The 26,146-nt window shown below is 40.1% G+C and overlaps 1 protein-coding gene across 3 annotated transcripts in view; it reads left to right on the forward strand.

Moving 5' to 3' along the window:
* Positions 1 to 26,146, forward strand: part of znf385c (zinc finger protein 385C) — a 175,665-nt gene that overhangs the window by 144,534 nt on the left and 4,985 nt on the right. For 2 of the 3 annotated variants that reach the window (XM_085454728.1, XM_085454730.1), the window contains 7 exons: positions 2,081 to 2,223; positions 8,025 to 8,135; positions 16,961 to 17,180; positions 22,862 to 23,221; positions 23,379 to 23,566; positions 24,790 to 24,888; positions 25,414 to 25,503. In XM_085454728.1, coding sequence (XP_085310854.1) covers positions 2,081 to 2,223; positions 8,025 to 8,135; positions 16,961 to 17,180; positions 22,862 to 23,221; positions 23,379 to 23,566; positions 24,790 to 24,888; positions 25,414 to 25,503 — 1,211 coding nt within the window. The remainder of the gene's footprint in view (positions 1 to 2,080; positions 2,224 to 8,024; positions 8,136 to 16,960; positions 17,181 to 22,861; positions 23,222 to 23,378; positions 23,567 to 24,789; positions 24,889 to 25,413; positions 25,504 to 26,146) is intronic. The other variant, XM_085454729.1, reaches the window with a different exon arrangement.

Below are 26,146 nucleotides of genomic sequence, written 5' to 3' on the forward strand. Positions count from 1 at the left end.
AGAAATGGGGATGTACTTGCTTTAAAAAGTAGTTCTAGTAAAATCCCGTACAATATGCGTCAAGTGCAAAATTATACCTTGTTTGATTTTATGTGTGTGTGTGTATTTGTGTGTGTGTTGACTTCCCGCTTGCCCTCGGAGCTATTTGTTTTCAGATGTGCGTAGGCAGTTTTGTTTATATGTCTTACTGTGTATGTTTGATTCTCATCTAGTACATGCAAGCCGAGCGCACACACTCCCTCGCTTGCTGTCGTACATGCCAGGATTCAGGCTGTGCGTCCATTGCAGTGTTATCATCCAAAGAGGCAAACAGCCAGCCCCTGATTTAATAAGCTGCCTAGGGAGTCACATAGAGGTGGGGAAGCACTATCAGCTGATAACTGTCCTCCCTGCGAGCCCAGCTTTTTTTTCTCCTCTGATAGTCCTGCCAAGAGAAGACTCAGCTTTTCCTTGTTTTTCTGTGTGATTGTGAATGTTGCGAGTAGGAGCGATCCCCTGCCGGCTGCTGCCCACGTGTCTGTAGGCTGCGTCCGTCCTGTGCTGACTCTTTCAGTGTCAGACAGACTGCAGAGGAGATCCCACACATGGCAAAGGCAGGCCTGAGCCCAGTGCTGAGGAGCATATGCTCAAGGCTTTAGTGTTTCAGCCCCCCACCCACCAAATACACACATAACTGCCAATCCTGCCAAGCCGCAAAAAGCCATGGGCCAGACTACTGACAGATTCCCCATCTATCACTGTGTTCCGCGCTTTACACAAGCCATACAGCTATATCAACATCGTACCGCAACCTTGACAGCAATTTTGAGAGAAAAAAGGTCCTACAAAGATGCCACAACAAGCAAGAAAAAAACCAACACAAAATTTTGCAGAGCACCAACTGCGCTTTATTTTGACAGCTTCTGTTATTTTGTTGGGTGTGATGGCTTTGTAGCAGTGTTTGAGCAGTCTTCTGGTGATCTGTGAGTGGAATAGCTCTGTATTTTATCCAGTCTAGTCTTTCTAGCAATGATGTTCAAAGCTGATGCTAAAAGAATCATGTACTGGATGTGTAGGATATTGGACAATGTATATAGTTATGTAATTACATAGTTAGATATGGACCAAAGATCTTAATAATTTCCATTACTTTTAATGTTTTATTGTCAAAGGTTAGTGAGGGTGGTGTATGCCTATGCAGCTATCCTGGGAAAATCCTAGAAACCCTTTTAATGGTTGTCAAACCACATCTTCACTGATACATACTGAGGTGTGAAAATAGTACACGGGATGTCTTCAAATGTCGTCTTTATTGGGGAAAGAGTTAAAGGATTCTTTTTTATTGTCAAGCTTTTGTATTTCTGTGGTGCTGATGTTTTTCTACAGTTGGTGATTGTTTTTTTTTTTTTCTGTGTGCGACTACCTCAGTATAAATGTGTATGGCACAACAGCTCACATGATAGGCATACTTTCAGGTGGCCGCCGTGACCCGCAGCTGACATCGAATGATTGATCCTGTTGCTGGGATAAGTGCCTGCACACTGCTGAGCACACCGGTCTACTGAAATGCAGCCAGGCGGAAAATTAGAAATCTCTTCATCCCTGATCCATTTGAAATCTGATAACTCCTATCTTCCCCTCTTGCAGGCACCTTTTCTTAGCCAATAAATCAGTAATTAAATAATGTGTTTATGTGTATGTGTGTGCATGTACATAAGGGGCAGGTGAGTGTCCTTGGGGGGGATGAGTATGGATAGTTGAGGTGATTGGGGTATTTAACACTGCCCATCCACCCTCAAACACACAGGTACGTCTTTAAACACATTGTGTTGTCCCAAGTACAAGCGCCTGCCTAGTCACAAATGGAAGTGTACACATACAAACAAGTTTCACAGTGAGTGCTTGGTGACAGCTGGAGGTGTAATGGTGCCTCTGGTATCAAATAAATCAAAGTCAGGCCTCCCCTGAGCACTGCGTTTGTCCCCTTCGTAGCCAGCAGTGTAGTTGCTCTCCTACAGTTGCACTGAGACAGAAATATCTCTCATGTGAACATTTCATAATGCTTCTTAACTTCTAACATCAGTCTTGTTGTGTTGTCCAGGTACATCGGCCCAGGGCAGCCCGCTTCTGGCTTCCCTCCCCGTCCCAGGACGACCTCTGCAGCCTCAGCTCGACCTCAAACACCTCCTGCCCTTCAGACTCAATGGATCCTCCCCACTTAGCCTGTTCCCTAACTTTAATACGGTGAGTCTAGTGGGTCTAGTGGGTACTAGTCATAATAAACCTTACTTTTAGAAAAAAAATGGACTGAAAAATAAGATGTTGAAGTCATTTGAGAACAATGTTCAATGTCAGCAATACTCTGTAAAAAAAAACAGTTTAACATTTTGTCTCATCTTTCAAAGCATACTTTGAAAGTTACACAGAATTTGAGGCAAGGCCAATTTTTTTTTTTTAAATCTAATCAGCTACAAAAAAAAATCACACGCTGAAGGGTATTGATTAGAAGACAACACACAGAAGACATATTAGCCTGATTTCGTTCTCTGTGGCAGCATGAGGCATATTTTTATGGTATAAGGGTCGGGGTACTTGTACACATACTTCATCATTTTTGTGTCAATATGCCCCTCATGCCAACTCTGTTTATATCAGGGGGTGTTACAAAGAAATACAGGCCTATAAAGCTGTGTCATTATTGCTACCTATTCTGTTTGTCACTATATCAATACTTTTCCTGCTACACCACAGCCTCCAGTGCTGTGCCCAGGCTTTATCCTAGCTTTAGGTTACAGTTTTTAATGAAGCAAGGTTTGACCTCTGAATATTGCTTTGGTGAATTGTGTCACTATATTTGATTTATTTTGGTTTGAAATGTAAAATTGAGTAGACATGCAGGCATTGTTTAAAATAATGCAAGTGTGTATTTGTAAATACATTTGATTGACATTTTATTTACATTTGAGACACAGAAACACAGTTTTTTCCCCATTTCTTTATTGAAAAGGTCAAATATAACATAGTTTGAAAGGCTTAAAATAGTATTTTTCCACCAAAAAGATGATTCACAAAGAAAAGCATTGCAAGCTTAAACAATCTGTGGAAACTGGACAAGTGGGAGATAAAAACAAGATGTGGAAGACCTGAAAAATTATCTGCTGCAAATGAAAATGATGGCCTTAAGAAATAGGTAACATTAGGTAATGTCTAGGGAAGTTCAGGATTGCAGTTTATGTGTAAAAATAGCCTCTGTTTCAAACATCACCCACAAACCATTCAGTTTTCAAGCACACTGACTCTGATGGCTCAGTCTCTGGAATTAAAAGCTTATATCTTTGATCCTTTACTTTCCAGCACTGTGGTCATTGTCATTTCAAGTGTGTATGTGTGCAAGCATTTTTTGATTTCTTTGATCCTGTGTGCCACAGTGTGCAAGTGTTTTCAGTCCTTTCATTGCAATATGAAACTATTTCCAGTTCTGTGGTCTGTAAATGGAGTATAAGCTAGAGATTTAGCTCCTGCATACACTTTTACACCTTTTGAAACTGTACATATAAAAAGTAGGATGAGAAAGAGGGAGATTCAGTCATCTGTCTGTCTGGCTGGTTCTTTACAATGGAGGACATGTGTGATGGGGTGGATGAGACATAAATGTTTGCTCTATGATGTGTATTTGTGTATGTAGGGGGCTGCCAGCCTGTGTGAAAAGTGCAGCTTTTTTTTTTTTCATTTGTTCAACCGCCTACTGCTTTGGGTCATGAAGTCGGCTATACTGCCCTGTGGAGGATTGAGCAAAAGCAGCGTGGTAAACATTCACTCCTCTAAAACCTCATGTATTTATATTAGTGGTGGAGGCAGTGGGGTAGGTGTCTGTCAGTGTTTTGTCTGTGTTTCTCTTGTGTTTCAATGGAAAAATTGCTGTTTTTATTCTCCAACCAATGTCTGTGCCTCACCATTCTAATTTGGGGTTTTAGTTTTGCACATTATGCTTCCCTATTAGAGAAATAAAAGCATCCATATAAGTAAAAGCTATTGGAGACGGAAAAGGCAGTAGATTACCAATGAATGCGGCAAGGTAGTACAAAGGAAATCGTTTTTACTGAGTCGCAATGCTGTTCAGTCTGCCATTGTTAAATAGAATACAACTCGCAGTAGGACTTGGAATCTACCACAACCACAATGCAGAAATTATGATAACCACGGAAATAACATCAAATCAGTGTCGCTTCAGTCACGGGAGGAGATGATTAGCCCCCATAATACACAGTCTGACAGTGCAGCTGTGGCATTAATCACAAAGTCCATTCAACAAGAAGCCCCAGGTTCTCTTAGCCTTGATAAGGCACACGTTGTCCCAGACGTGTGCAGGAGGGAAGATGAATGCACCTGTCTCCAAAACCAAATATCCTCCGGTTCCCCTGGTGTCCCTTCTTACATCCTCCCACTGCTCCACCCTCACTCCTCATCCCTTTGTGTGTCTCGTTCTCTCTCTCTGTCTCTATCTATCTACCCTGAAAGCCCATCACGGACTCAGCCACCCGGTGCAGGATAAGTTCTGTCTGCACTAGGATGGCAGGGAGAACCGAGGGCTTGGACAAAAGACGCATTTATAGCAGTCGGTTCAGGATGGCTGCAGACAGACAATGGACACATTCTTCAGTTCCTAAAACAAACGGCTGTGCGCAGCCTGCTTTTCTAAGGTGGACAGAGGGCAGCAGGAAGAGCTAGGTTTACCTTGGTCAGGCTACAGTTGGTAAAAGGAAACAGCCATTTGCTTCCAAAGATATCTCTGTGTCATGTAGAGGAAACCAAAATAAAGCAACAATGGTAAAGAGCCCTGAGGGAGAGATGTACCTGCAGCACGAAGGTTTCATTGTCAGATGTGTTTATATTCCTTTTCACACCTGGCCATGAGGAAGCCGTAGTAAATAGACTCTATCCTTGCAGAAGAGGCAGCTACCTTGGACATGGCACAGTTTTTTGGTTTTTTTGCAGTGTGGAAGAGTCTGATGTTTTTTAACCTTATGTGCCAGAAACAAAGCAAAGCAGTATGCCATGAGCACGCCAACACTCTTTGATCTCTGGGCAGGTGAGGCTGTCAGCACAGCCACCAGTGTAGTTTCAGTAAGCGTAGCGGTATCATTCAGTGTGTGAAGAGTGATCTCCCCGTCCCTCCGGAGACCCTTCTCTCAAACGAGCTGAGGAATAGAGTGGGTCAGACCCTGTACAAGCCTGGGGCAAGATCCAAGGTGATTGTTATATGTGATACCACGCTGAAAGGTTCCCCAGTGAAATCAGCTGTCACTGTGGAATGCAGATCTTATAATGAAGCCTCAGGTTTCACCCTGCTGTTTATAGTATGGTGTTCTGGGACTCTCTGCTGTCTCTTCATAGGCAGTTAAAACAGTTTTAGTCTGTCTAAAACCTTCTGCAGTAAACACTTCATTGTGGGCTGCAATGACTCATAAAGTTTAAGCAGTGAAGTTTTGGAGATTACAATGAAAATACATTCATAAAGAAGAAACTCTTTTCCCTGTAGATTCTTATGGTGTAGGTGTTGATTTATCTAACAGTTTAAGCACCACACTTCCCCCATTAATATCACCGCTGCAATACAACACACAAAAGTGTAACTCACTAAAGGATAAGGATCATCTCGGTTCTGCATCATCTTTTCATTCAAATTGAAAAGGTGATTGTTTGTGTGAGGTGGTGTTTCATACCTGAAACCCATCAAGATCGTCATCCAAACACAGAAGCAGTTACTTAATTTAGTCAAAGTCGATGTGACAGCAGCAAAACATCTCTTGTCTTTTGTGCTTAAGTAAAGAAAAAAATTACATCCAGCAAGTTTGAAAAATAATAGATCTGAGCTTTCTATGAGGGGAAAACTGTGTTTTCATCTTTACTTTAGAATTCTCAAAAACTCAGGTGTACAAAAATTGGGAGATTAAAAAAAACAATACCAATAGCAAATTGCAATCAGTGAATACAATCAGTTGATTTACAACAAGCAGAAATGCAGCATGTGGTACTAGAAAGTGGTGTTTACCCTGGAAGTTGCATTTCTTAGGTAGAAAAATAACGAAATCTTGGAGGAGTAACATATTATCTATCGAGAAATAACTTGAGTTCATTCAAGGCCATCTAAACTCTTTTAGGGATTGTGCCATTTTTTGTTCTTTAGTATTACTATTTTATTAACTCCTTCGCTGAATATTGCACAGTATGTCACTACTGTTGTAGTAATTCCACCAAACCACAGTTGCACTTTAACAAAGTGAGATGGAAAACCCTTTGATCTTAGTTATCTTTGATTTATTTAATTTTTCTTCCTTTTTTATTGAACAGCAGCTAAGCATATTTTTGGGAAGCATAAGAAAAAGCGTATTTACTTTTATACTTACAATAGTCTAATTTCTCTCCTTCAGTTTGGCAGTTCACCAGCAGCTTGACTACAGTAATTAGCTTGCATGCATAATAAGGTGGCGCCCTGTCACCTTATCTCTTCAAAATGAAGTTTGCCCTCGTCTAGTGCATCAGAAGGAGTTTAGCAGTACGACTCTTAATGAGCATCTTTAATCAAAATAAAGCCTCTGGTAATGTTCCGTGTATGTAGGCCAAAGAGCTACTGATGATCAGAAAATCTGTATCACGTGCTGACAGGAACCGAGTTATTCTCTTTACATTAAAGGGTAAGGCAGCCTCATGCTGACATTACAGAGTAACCTTTTAATTTGTTTCAGTTTCATTTCATAAGCTCAGCTGTCACTGAAATATACTCTCTGTTTCTTTTTACATTTAATATATTTTTATTAATAGTGGTATGCTTTGACTTTCATGTGAGGAGTATTCTCCATGCCCTCTGGTTGCACACAGCAAGAGCTCAGACTGTGGTGATCCCACAGCAGAAATGGGTTGCCTTTTGATTCTAACATTACCTTATCATCAGTAACATTTAATGCTTTCCAGTTTTTTTATTATTATTATTTCCATCTTGTGTATTCAAAAATAGCTTTTCCTTGTTTTCCTTATTTTCTGCCATCCGTATATCCTGTTAGTCTGTTCTTATAATAAAGCTCATAAGAACCATGGCCAAAGCTCCAAATAATGAGGTCAGAGTATGTAAACATAATTCTTGAGTCAAACGCCCGGACTTCAGACTGTCTATTGATATTTTTTTCTATTCCTATTCCCATACAGAGCTGGGAATATTTTTTTCTATCCCTTGCTCTGTATGATCTATCGCAGGCATACAGCTGTGGCTGTGAGGACTTCCCATTTACCTGCTGTTTATTTGTTTACCAGGGGGAAGCCAATCAAAGCTGGCATAAAAGGCAGAGTGACTAGTGGATGAATTTAGGGGTTGGACCAAGGCCTAATAAGGATTACATTGATCTATGAATCATGCAGGGCTGCTCTAGAGGAGCCTGAGAGTAAAGATAGTTTGGAGTTGGAAAAGAGAATATCCACACTGATGCACAACTCGCCACCTTTAAAGGAAAGTGAATTTGTTGTATTGCACTATACACTAAAGATTTCTGCATCTATGAATTCATAAAAAACATGCAACTTGGGAGAATTCAAGTTTGATCAGAACATAATGTCAGGATCTCGGGTTCAACCTCAAAACCGCAACAGATCATGGGACGATTTTACTAGTACACTTAAGTCATAAAGCAAAAAATCTAACTTGGTCATATCAAAAAAAAAAACGGAAACAAAAATGAAGACTTATCATTTGGATCATATATCTCAACAATTTCCCAAAAGGCTAACTGGTAAGATGCTCTTGTGTCTTGCACTCTGTGACCAGAACATGCGCCCTCGTGTATAATCTGCGGTAGCTGCTGAAACTGCTTAGACATCAAGTCATGTCATGCTGTTTTCTGATTTAAACAAATGCTTACACTGAAGATTGAATGTTGGCTTTATGGGAACTAACCTCACCTCACCTCTGAAACAAAGTAGCTTCTATCATTTGGGAAAATAAAATTATATAGAACTAATATAGCTTATACTTGTCATGTGTTTCTGTTTCTCAGATGGACCCTGTCCAGAAGGCTGTGATCAACCACACTTTCGGTGTTCCACAGCCACTCAAGAAGAAACAGATTATCTCCTGCAACATTTGCCACCTGCGCTTTAACTCGACGGTAAGACACGCTGCATTGGCTTTATGTTTCGGTGTTTATGAGGAAGAAAGAGATAATGTTGGACTACAAGGCAGGGAAACAGACAGTACGCCAGACTGTGTAATTTAAAACATAAAAGCACACTATGCTAGAAAGTGAGTCTGGCCTCAGAGAAGATTGTTTTGGGCTTCTGCTATCTTCTTGAATTTATGTCACGATCAGCGTTTTGGTTTTAGTTTGTTATGTTTAAGTCCTTTAGGTTTTCTAAGTTCATTCTATCATGCCTAGGTTGTCATTATAGTTCTTTGTTTGTTAGTTTCCCTTTGTGTTTTCTACCCCTGTATTAAGTCTCCCCTGTCCTATGTGTTTCATGTCTGCATATCATTTGTTGTTCATGTTGTCATGTCTGTCTCATTGTATTTGCTGTTTTAATTTGAAGAGGTCATGTGTTCCTGTGTTCATTGAAGAGTAGAAGTTTTACTCTTCTACTGCATGTCATTATGTTCATTTGTGTCAGCTGTTTTTCCCCATGTGTTTCCACTTCCCCTGATCACCTCCTGTGTGCTTTTAGTCTGTGTGTGTTCATTCCTGCCTTGTCCGAGCGTCTGCTATCCTACCTTGTCTCCATGTCCATGTTCCAGGGTTTTGTTTTGTTTTGTTTTGTTATGTTATGTTTAGCTCAGCCAGTTTAGGTTATAATTCAGTTTTGTCTTTGCTTTAGTTTTTCTTTGCTAAAATCAGCCTTCAATAAACGGCTCGTTTCCAGTTAATATTAAGTCTTGTTATTTTGCGTGTACGCACTTGGGTCCAACCTCTCCACTCCCTATAGTCTGCCTCTGCCAGACTGTGACAATTTAGTTCTTATTATCTTTCTGCAATTACCTCAGATCACTGCATTTTTGCATGCTGTGTGTGTTTGTGTGTCATCTGTGTGTGTATAAGGAAATGCGAAAAAGGTCTGAGTGTTTCCCTTTCTCCAAATGATTGTATATTTAAATGAAAAATTGGTCATTTGATTTTTATTTCTATGTAAAAGTTTGTTCGGTTTTTCTTTCTTGTGAGTTGTTTTGGTATGAGGGATTAGACAGCAGGGAAAGCTGCCGTTTATCAGCAAAGAGCAGAAACAATCAGCCGCCACAGCAGGAAGCAGCATTCTCGGTTCCCTACTCCATTTTTGCCACCCTCGCTAAAGCACATGGATATACACATACATGCACACACAAACGTGCAGACTAGATTGCATGCACACAAACACAGAAAAACATCCCATGACATTTTATGCATATTTACATAAGCAAGAAAATGTCCAGAAAGCCAGAAGACTTCTTCGGTCTAGGCACAGCTAAGCGCACACACTCGCTGTCACACACTTTTATTTGGACTCCATCTTCAAAGAAGGTCTGAGGCACAGGAGACAGGGAGCTGAGGGGGGAGCAGAGATGCAGTCGTGCTCTTCACACACTAGAGCAAATCCCATTCCCTGCCTCCGCACACCGACTTAAAGAGGAGTGTCAGGTCTGACTGTAGCTTTATCAGTCTCTCAGAGAGCATGAATACTTTTCTAACACTTCCATGCACCCTCCTTAGAGTTTGCTCAGATATTATACCAACTTATCCTTATGCATAATGCTCAAAGGGGAAATAAGTAAGCTCACTTTGCTGCTCAGTAGAGCACAAATAGACCTTAAAGAGCAACTTAACACCAGCTGACAATCTTGTTTTTAGCAATTCCTCAGTGGTTCGACCTTTCACCCACCTGAAGTGATGCAGAGGTGTACTCTGGGGTGTATCTTTGATGGATGTTTCCAGGTTTCTAGTATTTGTGCTAAGCTTATAGGCTAACCAGCTACTTGTCCTAGCCATACAGACAGATATAAATTATGGGAAAAAATCTGATGATGAGGCGATGTTGTGCAACCGGATGGGGGAATGTCACTGGCATGGTTATCCCTGTTGGGCCAGTGTAACAGCCCTTGGTAACATTTTATGTGGCCCAAAACTACAAGCACGATTGTATGTTTCATTCCACAACAGTAGTAGTAGTGCAGAACAAGAAAGCATTTCTCTTCAATTTAAACTCTTCTGTTATGTATTTTATAACACTGAAACGTAGAGCTGGTGTCAAAGAATGTAAAAACCACCACAGAAATTTTTGATGATCTATAAACCACCTGAAAAAGGACCGTACCAACATGAACCAAAATAATTTCAAGAGATTAATAACCAGTGGGGGACTGGCTGTTGGGAGCGCTGACAGTCAGTCTGTTGGCCTGAGAGTTGGTTTGGCCTTGAACTTGAGCAGCAATTTTACAAAAACAATCATTTGGTACAAGACGCACATTAGATGCAGTTCTGTCACTCTCACCTATACACTGTATGATCTTGCCACAGGATCCATGGCACGCAGGTGTGCACCTTTCTTTCGACAGGCAAGCCTGTCTATGTTAGACAAGTCACCTAGTGTATTGTTAAAGGAAAGGCTGGATAGACATGGCGAGACTACAAAAACAGATAAATACATGTACAGGGACCAGATTATTCAGAAATTCTAGCATAAACAAAACTTTCAGAATTCATCCAAAGATAGGCTACTTAGTCACAATTTTTAAAATTTGTAATAATTATAATTTTCATATACAAATATAGTGGAGAAATGTCAGACTTCTGAAATATGTGTTAGTAGAACATATAATACGGTAGACTAAAATATCTATATATGTTCTTTTTCTGTACAGTTTGTACAGAACAGTACAGAATACAAACACAGAATACAAACACTCGCACCATATTTCTTTTTAAAGACATGCCTCAAAGGGTAAATCATCACTTTTCCTGGTGACCCCATTTTGCATAAAAATATTTCTATTTTCATGGCTCTGGTCACCTTGAGGATAAGAAGAGGTTCCATCCGTAAGGCATGAGGGGTCACTAAGTGTTATGTGAGCTTATAAGTTGTTGTCACCAGATATAAATCCAATTGACACACAGAAAACCAGCAACTTCTTATGACATGTTTTTGTCACCAGTCTCTATTGAAATGAGAGTAGAATAAGTCTCAGTTGGCAAGAAGTCAAAAAAGTTCATTTCCCAAAACTGATTTAGCTATTATAGTTTTTTTCAGTGTATTTGGACCATTAATTGCTTCTACTGAATTTTTAACATTATTTGTTTTAAGTACTACACTAAGTATATTGGTGAACTAATATACTTGATTACACAGCGAAAAGCTTTTTTAAAAAACACAGGGGTGGTAGATGTTGTTCATTTACTAAAAATGTGTCGTTTTAGCCCATTGCTAGGTGGTTGCTAGGCAACGTGATAATGTCACAATATATAATGTATAGTTCAACTTTTATGGACATAGAGAAGGTCTTATTATTGTGAAATAAAAATGATAGAATGGATTTCTAAGGTATTATAGGTGCATAAATGCACAAACAGGTCACTTTAGCCTGTTGCTAGGAGGCTGCCAAGCCAAGTCATAACATCCGTTATAGCTAAGAACCTCCAGGGGTGTAAGATGTTTGTGTGGTTACTTTCGATGCTTAATTCCTAATGGTTTAGGGGGAGTTCATGGACAAAGAAACAAACAATTCTGGTCTAGATTGAGGAGGAGAAGGTCATAGAGAATAAAGAGTTTACAGTAAAGTTTGGTTTATATTACTTGTGTAATGTTATTGGAAGGTGAGGGTACTGAAAGTGTGGAGAATAATTGCTAAAGATGTTTTATATTCTTCCTTGTGTTTGCCATATAACATGTTGTCATTTTACAATAAGATTTGGCTGCCTCCAATGTTCCCTCTAATTTTTCATGTGTCTGAGCGAACACACAAACTCCCTGAGCGGTCCCTTGGACCACTGTGAGCAACAGCAGACGTGTGCACTGTGGTCATGCCAGCATTGAATCCATCCAAGTTACATGGTTTATTAAAATAATCAAATTACAGCATTTACATTTATGTTAGACTACTTTTAATTAACTGCTTTAGCCCACTTACAATGAAAATGTAAAAAAGATCTTGTTCATGACCTGTGGAGTATGTCAACACTATTGGAAGTAAAAAATAACTTGAACTCCAATTTTGAAAACACAACTTTTTTTTCATTTTTTGCTCTGACTTGTATTATGAGTCTGTGGTCTGGGAGAGAGTCCTGTGACTCTCTGTCTGCAAAATACAGTTTATAATGACCAATGTTGGGCAATTAATTATATAGTTACTTCTTCAAAAAAGTAACTGAGTTATGCAAACAAAGTTTTTTGCAGCTGTTTACCTAAAAATGCAGCCAAGGCGGTTTTTTAAATAAACATTTCAAAATATTTACAGAACAATCAGGTGTTCTGCATCAAATTTGATGCCACACAAATTATTTATGACACTCCAACACATAATTTCTGTCCACTATGAGATAAAGGAGAACATCCCAAGCCTGATACCTGCAGGCCTGACAACAGGAGATGTATCACTCCTGTAACACCTGTAACATTCAGCAGTCGCCTCATTGTTCTGACACACACAACAAAACTATTGACTACACTACACACTAACTACACAAGATTTGCGCTAAACGTCGCGAATCTCTCACATCTCAAAACACCGCAGTCACTCCTAAAACTTCCCTCTTCCTAAACATCTAAATGCCATATCACTTTTTGATTGGTCCACATAGTACATTTTTCCACCAATAGGAAAGGGTGGGAGGGGTTCGCTCACAGGCGGAGAGTGCTTTCAAGCGTTTTCCTTTTAAAAAACACCGTTTTTACAGTTTCTTCCCACAGTAAATATAAACAACAATAGTATTCAGGAAGAAAACCAAACATTGCATCTATTTTTTATCATAACTATGGTTTTACGTGTCCTATCAACACAATTTACAAACTATAACAGTTTTTAAATCGTGGTATAGTCCACACTCTTTCCGTCAATTGTTCCGTCTGTCCTGCTCACATCTCCAATGGTTGTACACGTTGTCATTAACGTGGCTTCACTCCACATCAGCCACGCCGCTTTGCTAGCTAAAACACCGGTGTCGGCACATAAGGACGCTGTCATAGCCTGTCGACGTTGATTAGCTGCATATATATGAATGTGAAGAGCATCATTGGCTGGACTATGGGATAAGGTGGCATCGTTCTAATCCCATACTGGAGCAGCCAGTCACTCACTGACTAACACTGCAAAAGAGAATTGTTAACGTATTTATTTTAATTTCAATTCAGGTTAGATTTTTTTTTGTGTGCAACACAGATTTTCTGTGCGCAGAGACCGTGCCAGCAGTGCACAATTGTGCACGTGCCGAAGCTTAGAGGGAACATTGGCTACCTGTATTTATAAATTGACCCTATACTTGTAATTTAAGGAAATAATGAAAAGTTAATTCATCAATTTAATGAAATGGGGGAGCTATGCATTTGCTGAATTAAACAAACCAACTGGCAAAACAACTTCACTTGTTTGTCAGTTTCCTTTCCTACAAGAAAGTCATTATTGGATGAGACAATTTCGCAGTATTTCAGAGCTATGGGATGGGGCACTTTTCACACCCCCACAACATATGTCTGGCAGAATATAGCCTTGTGTTTCCTTTTATCGCAGCGATTTCTTAATCACGGGACATTTTTGAATCTCTTTGAAGAAACTGTATCTCCCTGTAGTCTCGCTGCTGGGGTGGTGAAAACCAAAGCTCATTTCACACCTTGTCCTTCAAGCCTCCACTGAGTCTCAGTTGGATGGAGAAGCAAATGGTGGAGGGCTCACCAGCAGAATTCGTCAAATCAAGCTGTGAAGCCAAGCACTGAAGCCTTTTCACTGCAAATCAGTCAGACAACGTGCTGAGGTATTTGAGTTCCTTTTACAGATCTTTTGACGGACACGTTATGGTGGCTACGCATACATGGTTAACGCTCTATAGTCCAACTTCTGTTGTTTACTGTAGGCTGGTAGTGGTTGTGTATGTGTGTGCCACTGACCTTATATCTCTGCCACGATACTGCATAAGCAGTAAACTTAATTATTGCTTATGGCAGTGACTCGCAATCAGTGGTAGAAATATCCCAGGGGGAGTTTTGTTGCCACAGGGTATATGCAAAGATTTGTTCAACTAATCCAACAAAATAAATAAATAAAATAAAAGTATAAAACTGAAATTATAATTTTAATTAAAGAACTGAGTGGACCTGAACAGGCTGGAGAACAAAAGTTACTGTTCATTAAAATTAATGAATAAGCAGTTGAAACAAACAGCCAAAAGGAATGCATAAATGAATAAACAAAAAAAGCATTGGTCAAAAAAAATTAATAAATGATTGAAAGTAGGACTAAAACCAAAGCAGTTCAAATTAAGAGGATGCATAAACAGTTCAAATATCTTGTTAAACAAAGATGTTAAATAGAGTAGCAGGGAAAAATAGAGGTCAATGATGGAAACGGTCCACTGGAATTTATTGATTAACAGTTGATGGTATCCATGTAATTGCTAATCCAGCTAATCCAGGTAAAGATTTGTTTGGAAGAAATACGTAGCTAAGAATAACTGTAAAGACTTGAAATCTTTAAAAGTGATACATTGTTGAAAAAGCCAAACGTAATGGATAACTTGGAAAAACAAACACTCACCAGATGCTTTATTAGGTACAGCTTCCGAATACTGGGTTAGACCACATTTTGTCTCATAACTGCCTTTAATTCATCGTAGCACAGATTCAACAAGATGCTGTAAACATTCCTCAGAGATTTGGGCGCATACTGACAGTTGCTGCAAATTTGTCAGCTACACATCTATGTTGGGAATCTCCTGTTCCCTCTCATCCCAAAGGTGCTCTGTTGGATTAAGATCTGGAAACTGAGGAGGCCGTTTGACATGGCGTGTTATCCTGCTCAAAGCAGCCATCAATAGATGGGAACGCTGTGGTAATTAAAAGGTCAGTATGATCAGCAAGAGGATTCATAGACATTTGCGTGTAAATAATGCACGACACCACCAGCAGAAGCCTAAGCCACTGATACAAGGCAGGACGCATCCATGTTTTCATATAGTTTATGCCAGTTCTGCCCCTGCCATCCAAATGTAGCAGCAGATATAGAGAGTCGTCAGACCAGGTGATATTTTTGTAATCTTCTACTATCCCATTTTGGTGAGCCCATGCAAAATGAAACCTCAGAAGTGACACCCAGTATGGTCTTCTGCTGTTATAGCTCATCTTCAAGGTTGAACATGCTGTGCATTCGCTCATGCTGTTATGCTTTCTTTAGTTATCAGGAGTGTTATTTGAGTTACTGTTGCTTTCAAAGCAGTCTGTCCTTTCTAGTCTGACCTCTGGTATCCACGAGACATTTTTGCACCGAGAACTGCAGTTCTGACCATTCTTTGTAAACCCCACAGCTGGTTGTGTGGGAAAATGCCGGTAGATTAGCATTTTCGGAAATACAGCATGTCTGGGAACAACAACCTGGCCATGCCACTTTTGAAGTCACTTAAATCATTTTTTAACTGTCCTGATGCTCAATTTAAATTTTCTCCAGGTCATCTTAATCATGTCTACTTGTCTAAATGCACGGAGTTGCTGCCATGTTATTGGCTGATTAGATATTTGTGTTAACAAGCAAATGAAATTAAATGACCGGGAGTGTATATATCTTAGTTGGGTTAATAATTAGCTTAAATCCAACTGAAATAACATTGCTTGTTCTGCTGGATGGAAAAACACTTTAACAATATCCACTTATATATGTTAATAACAGTTGGTGGCAAAGGGGTACTTGATTCCATCTGAGAGGCCTGTGGGATACATCAGATGAAAAAGGTTAGGAACTGCTGGCTTAGGACTAATCTATTGTTCATTCTCAGGTAATCGGTTAAATCAGCATTTTGATCCTATTGAAAAGGCCTTAATGAGATTACAAGTCTCATATCTTCTTGTTGCATGTATTTATTTCTCACTAGGGAGTCCTTCAGATAAATGTCAGCTCTCTTTTCATGCAAGTTGTTTAGTACCTGAGGATTTGCATGAGTTGTTTCTTCAGGAAGTGTTAAATTAGAAGCTTAAGAATAAACTTTGATGTGATTGAGAAACAGCTGCATCATACCGTGCTACAAAAAAGTGTGTTTGGAAATGTTTGCATTTTTAAAAAAAATAGGTGTTTTTGTGATTTGTATTTAATTTGTGTAAATTCCAATTCATGTATGTTATTTGTGATTTTCTCTCATTATGGGTCTGAAATCTTCCCTTCTGTACCTACGTTCTATCCAGACTACGCTCTGAAGAGAATTTATCTTCTCTTTTAATGATTGATCTCTTTATCGATTTCTTTTCTTTTCGTATGTATCCATGCTTACTCTGACAACAGGGGCTTTGTTCTGGGATTGAACCGAGGTCGTGAGAGTGATGCAAATGGGAAGGTAAATCCGCCCGGAGAGAAACTTGCGTGTTTATTGCTGCAGCGCAGTCAGTCAGAATGTGTTTTGAGTCTGATCCGTATTTGTGGGTTTGTGCGTGCTCACGAGCGCTCAGATGTGTGTGACATTAGCATGTACTGCCAGATGCGTCCAGGTTTTGCAGAGGCTGATTCTCACAGTTAGCATTTTTAGGCTAGTTGTAGAGATGGAATCCTCTCTCTTGTTGCATATTGCACATGCAATTATACCTCTGGCCTCCCAACGTGCCAGCACTGTTATCAGGTAGAAACAGACTCTACTCTTTGCCGCCCGCGTATGCCTGTGAGAGAGTGAATATTCCAGGCGTGCATTTTAACAGTTATTGCACGCGAACTCCAGTCTTTCTAGCAGATTATTCATGAAGTAATTTCTGATTTTCCTTTTTTCCCTGTTTTTGTCTCATATTCCCACAGAACCAAGCAGAGGCCCACTATAAAGGTCACAAGCACGCGCGTAAACTCAAAGCCATGGAGGCCCAGAAAAACAGGCAGCGACGAGCTGGGGAGTCCTCATCCACAGGGCGAGAGCGAGACCGAGACAGAGACCGGGAACGAGAGCGGGACATAAGCAAGACATCTACATCTGAGGCAGCCCTTCCCACACTTATGGATACTTGCTTAGAGGAGGGAACAAGTAGGTATAGTGGCAGAAAGATGGGACAAAGGCATCTGCAAGAGTGTGCTATTTGTAACCGATCCTTCTCCAATCCTCTCCACCTTCTTGATATCACTCTATCACTCTTTGATTCCTCTAACTCCTCTTCTGCTCCATTGCATCTTTCTAAACCCCATCAACCAATCTGCTTCTCACATTATTGACAGTTTCCATCCCCCTCCATATCTTGGCCACCTTTATCCCTTTCTCTCAGCTCCAGTGTGTTACACTTTGAGATTATATCTTCTGTACACCTTATCCCTCATCCTCTTGGCCTCCTATCCCCACTATAAATTCAGACCTCTGAAATTGTAACTCACATTTTTTCCCCTAGAACTTTTCTGAACTGGTCCTCTGTCTTTGTGCCTTGTGATGGATGGAAGGCTCAGATGCTATGGGAATGGGGAAAAATCTGGGATAAAGAAATGCTGTGAAAATTCAGGGGCAGACTGGGATCGATCAAAGCCTTACTGGGGCCATTTTTACCCCCTTTGCCTCGACTGCTTGACTTCACCTCAGTTACTCTATGCTCTCTTCTCTCAATCTCAGTTAGATGCAGAGGGTAGTTACAGAACCAGAATTGGTGTGTCTGTGCAGCATGAAAAGAAAACCATATATTGCTTGTCCAGAATTGAGAGGGTTCCAGATTGTGGTGAGAGCATTCATTTAATGGGCTGTCAAATAGAAAATAAAGTTAGAAGACATCAAAGGCACTTATCTTCTTTTACAAAAAGTTCAAATGTTTTCACACTGGCAGTGTAAATATAGACATTTTAACTTGTGATAAAGGAATAGAATTGCATTGGTTTTCTTTCAACAGAAAATGAATGTTGACTTTTTCTCACCGCACAGCTGCAACTTTACTTCAGAGAGCATGAATTGCTCCGGTGGCATTTTGACTGCAGAGTGAGCCCATTACCATCTCATGTTGCTCTTGTCTAGGTCCACACTTTTCATTTATCCATCACAGCTGATGGGAATGGAGAAGAGCCAGAACACTTTTCCCCCCTCTGTCTTTTAGATTTTTACTTTCCTCCCCTAGAGAAGATCACTGTCTAGGCAGAAATTCAAAATACTCTTGGATGCTAGATGGAAAATCAGAGACGAGATATGAAGGTGCTGGGGTTGGAAAGAGACTTTTTCCACTTCATCCCATCTGACAGACATGTCCACATGCACATGAACACACATACACACACACTTTTTTTTTTGCCTGGAGCACTTTTTGAGTCTGATAACGCTCTCATCAAATATCATTTTAATATTCCGCTGTTGCAAAGGAGAGCTCTGAAAGAGGAATGCAACAGCAGAGACGAAATGAGATGATGAGTGGGAAATGAAAGATAAGATGAAATGAATGAAGAACACTGAGGGAAAAGGGAAAGAATACGAGAAAGAGAAAGAACATGGAGGAGGGGGTCAGTGAAGAGAGAAAGTACATAAGTCAATGCTAGTTTTTATGCTGTGAATAATTTTGCAGTTCTAAAGCAATTTTGTGAGGAGGAACACTCTTTAATAAGCCCAATTGTGTGATTGGCCTAATGTGAAATTGAAATGCAGCAGTGCGAGCCAGTGCTGGCATGCACCACAATGCCAAACTGTAATGGAATAGTGCTACAAATTAACACTCTATGAAATGAGTTATATCTGCCATGAAAGTAAAGGCTGGTGAGGAGCTGTCTGAGGCTAATGCCCACATTGTGTGCCATCAGGAGCCAATAACACACCTGTCTGCTATTCTTAGCACTCTGGCTCCCTGGCTCAGAGTAAACAGATTTCTTCTCAACCCACAAGGTCAGCCTCCTCAGTCTCATTAGAAAATGCCTATATGCACATTTAGACACCGTAGACATTTACTACTCGTGCGCCACCTCTCGACATCAGCACTGGATGGGGTTCAAAGTGTATATTAAACACAAGATGTTTTCCAAGAAAATTTGGAGAATTGCCACCATGGAGTGGTGTGGGTAATTAAAGTTTAAGCCTTTTCACAGCACAAATAAGAGAACCAATAATAGCAGGACACATGCATTCATAACAGTATAGCAGGGTGAGACATAAATGCATGTTTCGGTAACCATCCCACAACATGTTGGTTTCTTTAAAGTCTGACCACCTCATCTAGTTGGTAATTATTGTAACCATGATGACAAAGGTCTTCTGAGGATAATGAAGTACTGCTTTTAACCCGAGCCACAGTGTTGTGATTTCATTGTGTAAATCTAGCCATAATTGTGTGAGTTCAGAAAACAGTGCAGTTAGGAAGGCAGTGGCAAACAATGTTATTCTGTAGAATGAACTTATATTTGTTGTTTAGAGGTGCAGTAACAAATGTTGTACAACTTTGCTTTCAAAAAGTGCTTTGAAATGTTGATTAAAAACAGAATGTCCCAGTCTTTTAAAAGCAAAAATATTAAATTTCATAAAAACAGCTGAAGTTTAGTCAGGAGCAATGAAAATTGAAAAAAAAAAAATGTGTGATGCTAACAAAAGACGCCTTGTAGAACTTCACACAGCCATTTGTGTTAAGTAATGTGATTGCCTATTCAAAAGAGCGCATCACAGAGAGGCTGAATCTTTCAAATGTAAAGATGGACAAGGATTCACCTCTGTGCGAAAGAGAGAGCTTGAATTTCAGTGAGGATTTCATTATCACATAACATTAAAAGATTCATAGAATCCATAGAAATCTCTTTATGCACGGATAAGGCCAAAAACATATCCAACTGGATCATGGCTTGAGGGCATTTCGAGCCAGTTTATCATTTACAAAACAAGTATTAAAAAGAAACATGTATGAAAAACATATCTATAAACTCTTAGGAAAATGTATTTTGTCAAAATGTGGATTTCTTTTCATGACTTCAAATGATCAAAAGTGCTCTTCTTGCTTACAAAAATTTAAATTTCTTTCACTTTAAAACAAACTATCCTTTCTTGGAGGGAACCTCAACAGTCCATACATTCAGAAAGGACAGGGAGTTGTACAAAGGGCACTAATCGATGCTTATAAACCATGTCCTATCCTAACAAAGGGCAGCGACTGAGCAAGTGAAGAGAGCACCAGCCTGGTGCTAAGAGACAGAGAGCCGGCATCAATCATGACAAGCATCAATCACCTTTGGCTTTGATTGACTCCACTGTTGAACCTGTCTTTGCTGGGACTATGTCTGTCACCAGTAATGATGATTTAAAGGCAAGAGTTTTCCCCAGAGAAGTTGTTTATGCTCTGAAGCTGCCTTGAATCAGCACTTGCCTGCTAAATCAAGTGCTCGGCGCTTGTATGTGTAAGAGAATTTGTGTTTAATGACGCCAGTGTCCATATTTTTTTGTTATTTTGGCAGTGGTTAAAGTTCTCAGCGGATCAGTCTGCTGAATTGAGAGATCTAAAAGCTATTAAAACCTGTTTTATTAAACTAGACTGTCAAAAGATTAACTATTTAATAGATTAAGTCCTATTCAGATTAAAGAAATATGATGATTACCTGCATATCAGTGATCCATAATTTGCTGCTCTGTAGTTCTGCTCCACAGAAGGCCTGCTAAGAGCCCGCCTTTGATCTGATATTTTGCTAGTTTTGGTCTCTGCTTATAATGTAAACAGTCAGAGGACAAATGGGACAAATGACAATGAGACACAAAAGGCATTTTTGGATGCGTGGCAAAGTCATGGCATTAATATAAGGAAATACTGCTCATCAAAATTGTTACAGGTACCATTTGGCACATCCACCTATTATTAGATGCACATTGGACATATTCACAGATTCACTCATGGGGCTAACACAAAGATGCTAATTATAGTATGCTCTATTCCACACCTACAAACAGTCACTAATTAATCAATCATAAATTTCACTATGCTGTAGAAGGAACCTGGCACAAACCCACACAGGGAACATGCAAACTTCAGATAGAGACAAGATTCTTCAAACCTACATTAGTCTTGCTGTGAGAGGGTAATACTAACTACTGTCCCACCATGCCACCCCCTAGTCAAATCTGGATCTAAATATTTAATTTGTTAAATTCGACTTCTTCAGCATTTTATTCTTTAGGTGCCAGAAATCTAGTTAGTTTGTCTTAATAAATTACCAAAATGGGCACCAGTTTCATGTTGAATAATTGCATGAATTCTAGACTTATTTCAGCGCTAATGGTGGAAGAGTAAAGGTTTTCTTAGCTGTTGAAATGTAGTGTTTCTAAAAATGGAGATCTTACCCCTGCCGAAACTCAGCAGGGGTATTTGATATTCATCCAGCAGCACAGAGTGAGGTACCTCATGATCTAAATCCTTGGATTTTTGAGGGCTTTGATTCCCACCAACCTCCATGTCTTCCTCTGCTTAATCCACTGATCAGTATCACTCCCCTCTAGAGACTTCTCAGGTGGCCCAGTCTTTCACCAACACTCAGGATCATACCTGCCCCCACCCCCCTCAAGAGGAGCTCAGATCCCTCAAGGGTCACTCTCATTACACCAAGGGGACTGTTTAATCTTGCTTCTATATAGTTTCTTTTTCTTTAGTAGTAATGAGAAAGGAAGACCCTTATCTCCAATGATGAATTTACTCTGGGACGTAAAAAGGAAAAATCAATGGAGCGCAGTTGCACGGAGGGTGGTGTGTGTGTGTGAGAGAGAGAGAGAAAGAAAGAATGAACACTCTCCAAATGAAAATGGAGATATTCATTGAGCGTAGCACACAGTGCTCTGGGGTGAAGTGCGTGACTCCCTCGGGAGGGCCATGGGGTGAAGGGGAGACGTGTAATGGAACTCCAGTTACTTATGGGGCCAGCAGTCGATGGGTTTGTTTATTTTGACTAAGACTCCAGGTCCACTTGATATTTGAATGGAGAGGGAGAACGAAAAAGGGGAAAGAGAGAAAGAAGAATGGGAGGAGGCTGATGGCATTTACTCACCTAAGCCAAGTGTAATCCAGTCTGTTCCACATGATTTAAAACAAAAGCTGATACTATATCAGAGAATTCCTCAAGGCTACCACATGATAGGTTCTATTAACCTGGCTTTCATCACTTTATCATGAAAAAAATGTTTCTTTGAAGATTTTCATCTGGTGACTGTATATTCCTGTTCGTTGTATGTTAGGTTTTGTGCGCGTCTGATTGTTTTTCAGGCAGTATCATGCTCTGTAGAGATTATATTAATTCTGATCAAACAGCTTGTAGTCAGCCCAGGAAATGATACTTTGCAAATGCAACTATTCATTACAAGTTTAACAAGTAATTAAATTTCCACTTTTTAGGCTTCATAGGAGTGTATGGGTAGGTTCTAACCAATTAGACCTCTAAATGTCACATACACTGTACTTTAGACATAGAGGAAGAAATAAACAAGGCATTAAAATTGAAATAAACTTCTATTTATTTGTTAAAGGGTGTCCACACAGTAATAGGCTACCAATGTCAATGAATTTCAGTGAATTATGTAGTAGTGATGTCAAGCAAAATAATAACTAGTGATGCAACATGTTCATGACGAACCATCAGTGATATTTGTTCTTTTTGGCCAATTGCTTCAAGCTAATGTGAACAAAAAACAATCTCTCCACTGAGCTCAGAGGGATTAAACTGTATTTGTTGAATATTGTTAAATAATAATAGTCAGCTATTGTTCTCTTTCCGTTCTTAATGTTTTTACAGGTCTTCAGTCTGATCTAGAATCAGCCAACCTGGAGGTGAAGCCCGAGGAGAATCCCAAGAGCTCGGTTATGCTGACACCTGTATCTGAGGTTTCTTCTATGGAGCTGGTCACTCTTTCCCCCCCTCAGATTTCGCCTTCTTCACAGCTCTCTGAGACAGCTTCAGACACCAGTGCCCCTGAAGTCCCAGATGCTGTGGGATCAACCAATGAGTCAGGCATTCGTGCCGACACATCGAGCACAAATGGGGTGCCTGGTACAGATGATGACAAAGACCCCAAGAAGAGCAAAGCTCACCTCCATTGTCCTGTTTGTAAAGTCACAGTAAACTCAATCTCCCAACTGGAAGCACATAACAGCGGTAAGAGCGTGATGTGTGACCTTGAGGCTTGCACTTTTTTTCTTGAAAACAGAAATGTTCTGAAATCTTTTTTCACATTTTCAACATTTGGTTCAGTGTTACCAAATTATATACTCACACTACAACCTACCTGCCAACTCTCTGCTGTCTATACTAGGTACAAAGCACAAACTGATGCTGGAGGGTCACAGTGTTCTGCCACGACGCAGGGGCAAAGTGGTGGCAGCTCGTGCAGGCTGCAAGAGTAAGCGGCTGGGCAGCAAAGGCAGCGTTGGAGTTCCCAGCAAGAACTTCCAGTGTGAAGTGTGTGAGATCTTTGTGAATTCTGAGACCCAACTGAGTCAGGTAAAATAATTACTAATGTATCATTTACACCTTTTGCCCTGTAAAGGAGGTACTGTTCACATCGCATAAGAGTTGGCATAAATAAAAAGAAACGTATTTAACACGAGCACCACAAAGGGCATCACAGGTTTCTGCTGTTATGTAGGAGGGCAGGGGGACAAAATTCAAGATCTAACACTCTCAGACTTATTTATCCTTCTTGTGTGGTATAAAATGAAATATGAGGAGGGAAACATGGGCTTGGGAAAGTCCTGCAGGTTTCTCAATGCATACTAAGTGAGAATCTTGCTAACCTGGTAGGATTTTGTTCAAAAGGACATAAGAGTGCTATTGACTCTGCAGGGAAAAGCACTCTAGCCCAATCATGCCACTCGGATAAAATGTTGCATACTGTATAATTACTTCACATTCACAGACAGATGATGTGGCCACAGAATTAATTAGAAAACAAAAGTGTCTGCACACACAATTACCCCAGACACCGAGGGTTTAATATTGCATATTGAACTTAAATCACATTACCCTGTAATGTCACAGTTATAAAAGCTAAAAAAAAATGATGTGCATTAAAGTGATAAATATGAATAATGAGATTTTAAAGACATTACTCGATCTGGGAGACAATTTTAACGTCACCTTGATGGGGGAAATCTGCAAACTTAAATCAAAGCTGCTTCATTTACGGATGCATGAATCAAGCAATTGAAAGGAGGTTGTAAGTGCAGAATACATTCAAGCTGTTATTTTTACACAGATACCATCTGATGCTTTAACTAACTCCTTATTGAGCAATTATTTACCTCTCATTATTGCAAAAGCTTTCTCTATTTGCTCTGGTTATACCAACATCAAACCGGGCTGAGATTGAATTTCTCTGCGTTTGATGTTCATTTACTGCTACATCTGTGTCGTGGGACTGTATATGCTGGAGTGGAAAAGATGCAGGATATGTTGTCATGTGTCAGCACCCAGACTGCTTTAGCCTTAAATGCATTTCACCAGTCTTATATAAACCTCTATCCCATGAGGACGTACCCTTTAACTACTGGAGACAGAGAAGGAGCGCGGCAGAGGTAGAAAGTAATGTGATGTAATTTCTCTTCACTTCAGTCGTACTCAATGCCTATCCATTATTAATTCAGCAGATAACACTTGAAGTTGTTCCACTGTGGTACAACAGATTCTTGTTAGCTTGCTAATGGTATTTCCGCTGGTCTCAGCAGCACATGAATAGCAGAAGGCACAAGGATAGGCTGGCCGGAAAACCGCCCAAACCCAAATTTACCCCCCACAGCAAGAGCCAGCCAAGCTCCAGCTTAGCGGTAAGTCTCAGCATAAAGACACAGGCAAACAAAACACTGTCATGCAAATATGCACACATACACACACTCAAGGAAAACAAACAAAGCATAATTGCCTTTTCTTACAGCAGATATGCTTGGATGTTCTTCCCAAAACTGGAATAATTTCAGTCTAGCTTGTAAACTAATGCATTTTTAAACAACAGTTTTAATTTTTCTCTGTAACAGTTAACTGATTTGACCCAGGCCCAGACAAACATTCAATGAAAACTGCAAACACGCAGATCACTTTACACAGGGTTCACTCAGGGACTTCAGTGTTTTGGTGAGGCAGCATGCTTGTGTGCCTGCAACTGTCATAGAGGTTAAGCACACTTTTGTACTCAGTAAGTCCCCTACCCCTGAGACAGGTCTAAAATAGTCCCCACTGACCATCTCTGACAACAGCAGCCTGAATCAGCACTCCAGATTAATCATTTCTCTGCTCCTGTCATGTATACACCTCCCCATCTCTCCTTCTCCTCATCCCCCTCCTCCATCCTACAGAACGTGAGATGGAGTGGCTATGCAGGCGTGGCTGTGTCTGCCATGAAGAAAGCATTCAGCCAGTACAACCTCACCTCCCTCTCCTCGCAGGTCAGTGGCAGGAGAGCCTGAGACTGGGGTTGGATTGGAAGGCGAGACTTGCAGCTGGCTGAACTTTAGGCCTGGCCATGGGCAGGGGACTTAGCAGATCTCACAAAGAAGTCATGTTTGCATTAAAGGGATTGTTCTGATTTTTTTTTTTTTTTTAGATTTGTTTCCATGGTTTACATGAGGTGCTACTTTTTTAACTAGCTAATGGTGATACCAATATAGCAGATGCCACTAAATAATATGGCTCCCCATGTGGCCAGTGCTATATAGCTATATTGGGCTTATCCAGGTATCTTCAAAGTTAACCCTGTGTTTTCGCTATTGCTCCTTATTCACAGGATAATATCACTATGGCAACGTATGCTTTTTGGTTATTTCATTTCATCGATTACAGCGTTCCTTATCGCCAAGACTCATTAATATTGCAGTAATTGTAGCCATCATACCAAAATGATGGATGAAGCATGTTCTGAAATTAAAGTGATTAAAGTTGGTATCATGACAGAGACTTAAATGTTTCTTATCTTGAGACTGTTTCAGGTTTTTCTTTTTTAATTGCCTACAATTTATGCAACATCTTGTGTAAATTTCTAAATTTATTTATGATCAGTTTTATTTGCATTTTCTAAATATTACATTCTTA

The sequence above is a fragment of the Copadichromis virginalis genome, linkage group LG4, assembly GCF_057382275.1.
Source record: "Copadichromis virginalis isolate Kocher_CV1m ecotype Utaka linkage group LG4, C_Virginalis_male_GT1.1, whole genome shotgun sequence".
In the NCBI taxonomy this organism is placed as follows: Eukaryota; Metazoa; Chordata; class Actinopteri; order Cichliformes; family Cichlidae; genus Copadichromis; species Copadichromis virginalis.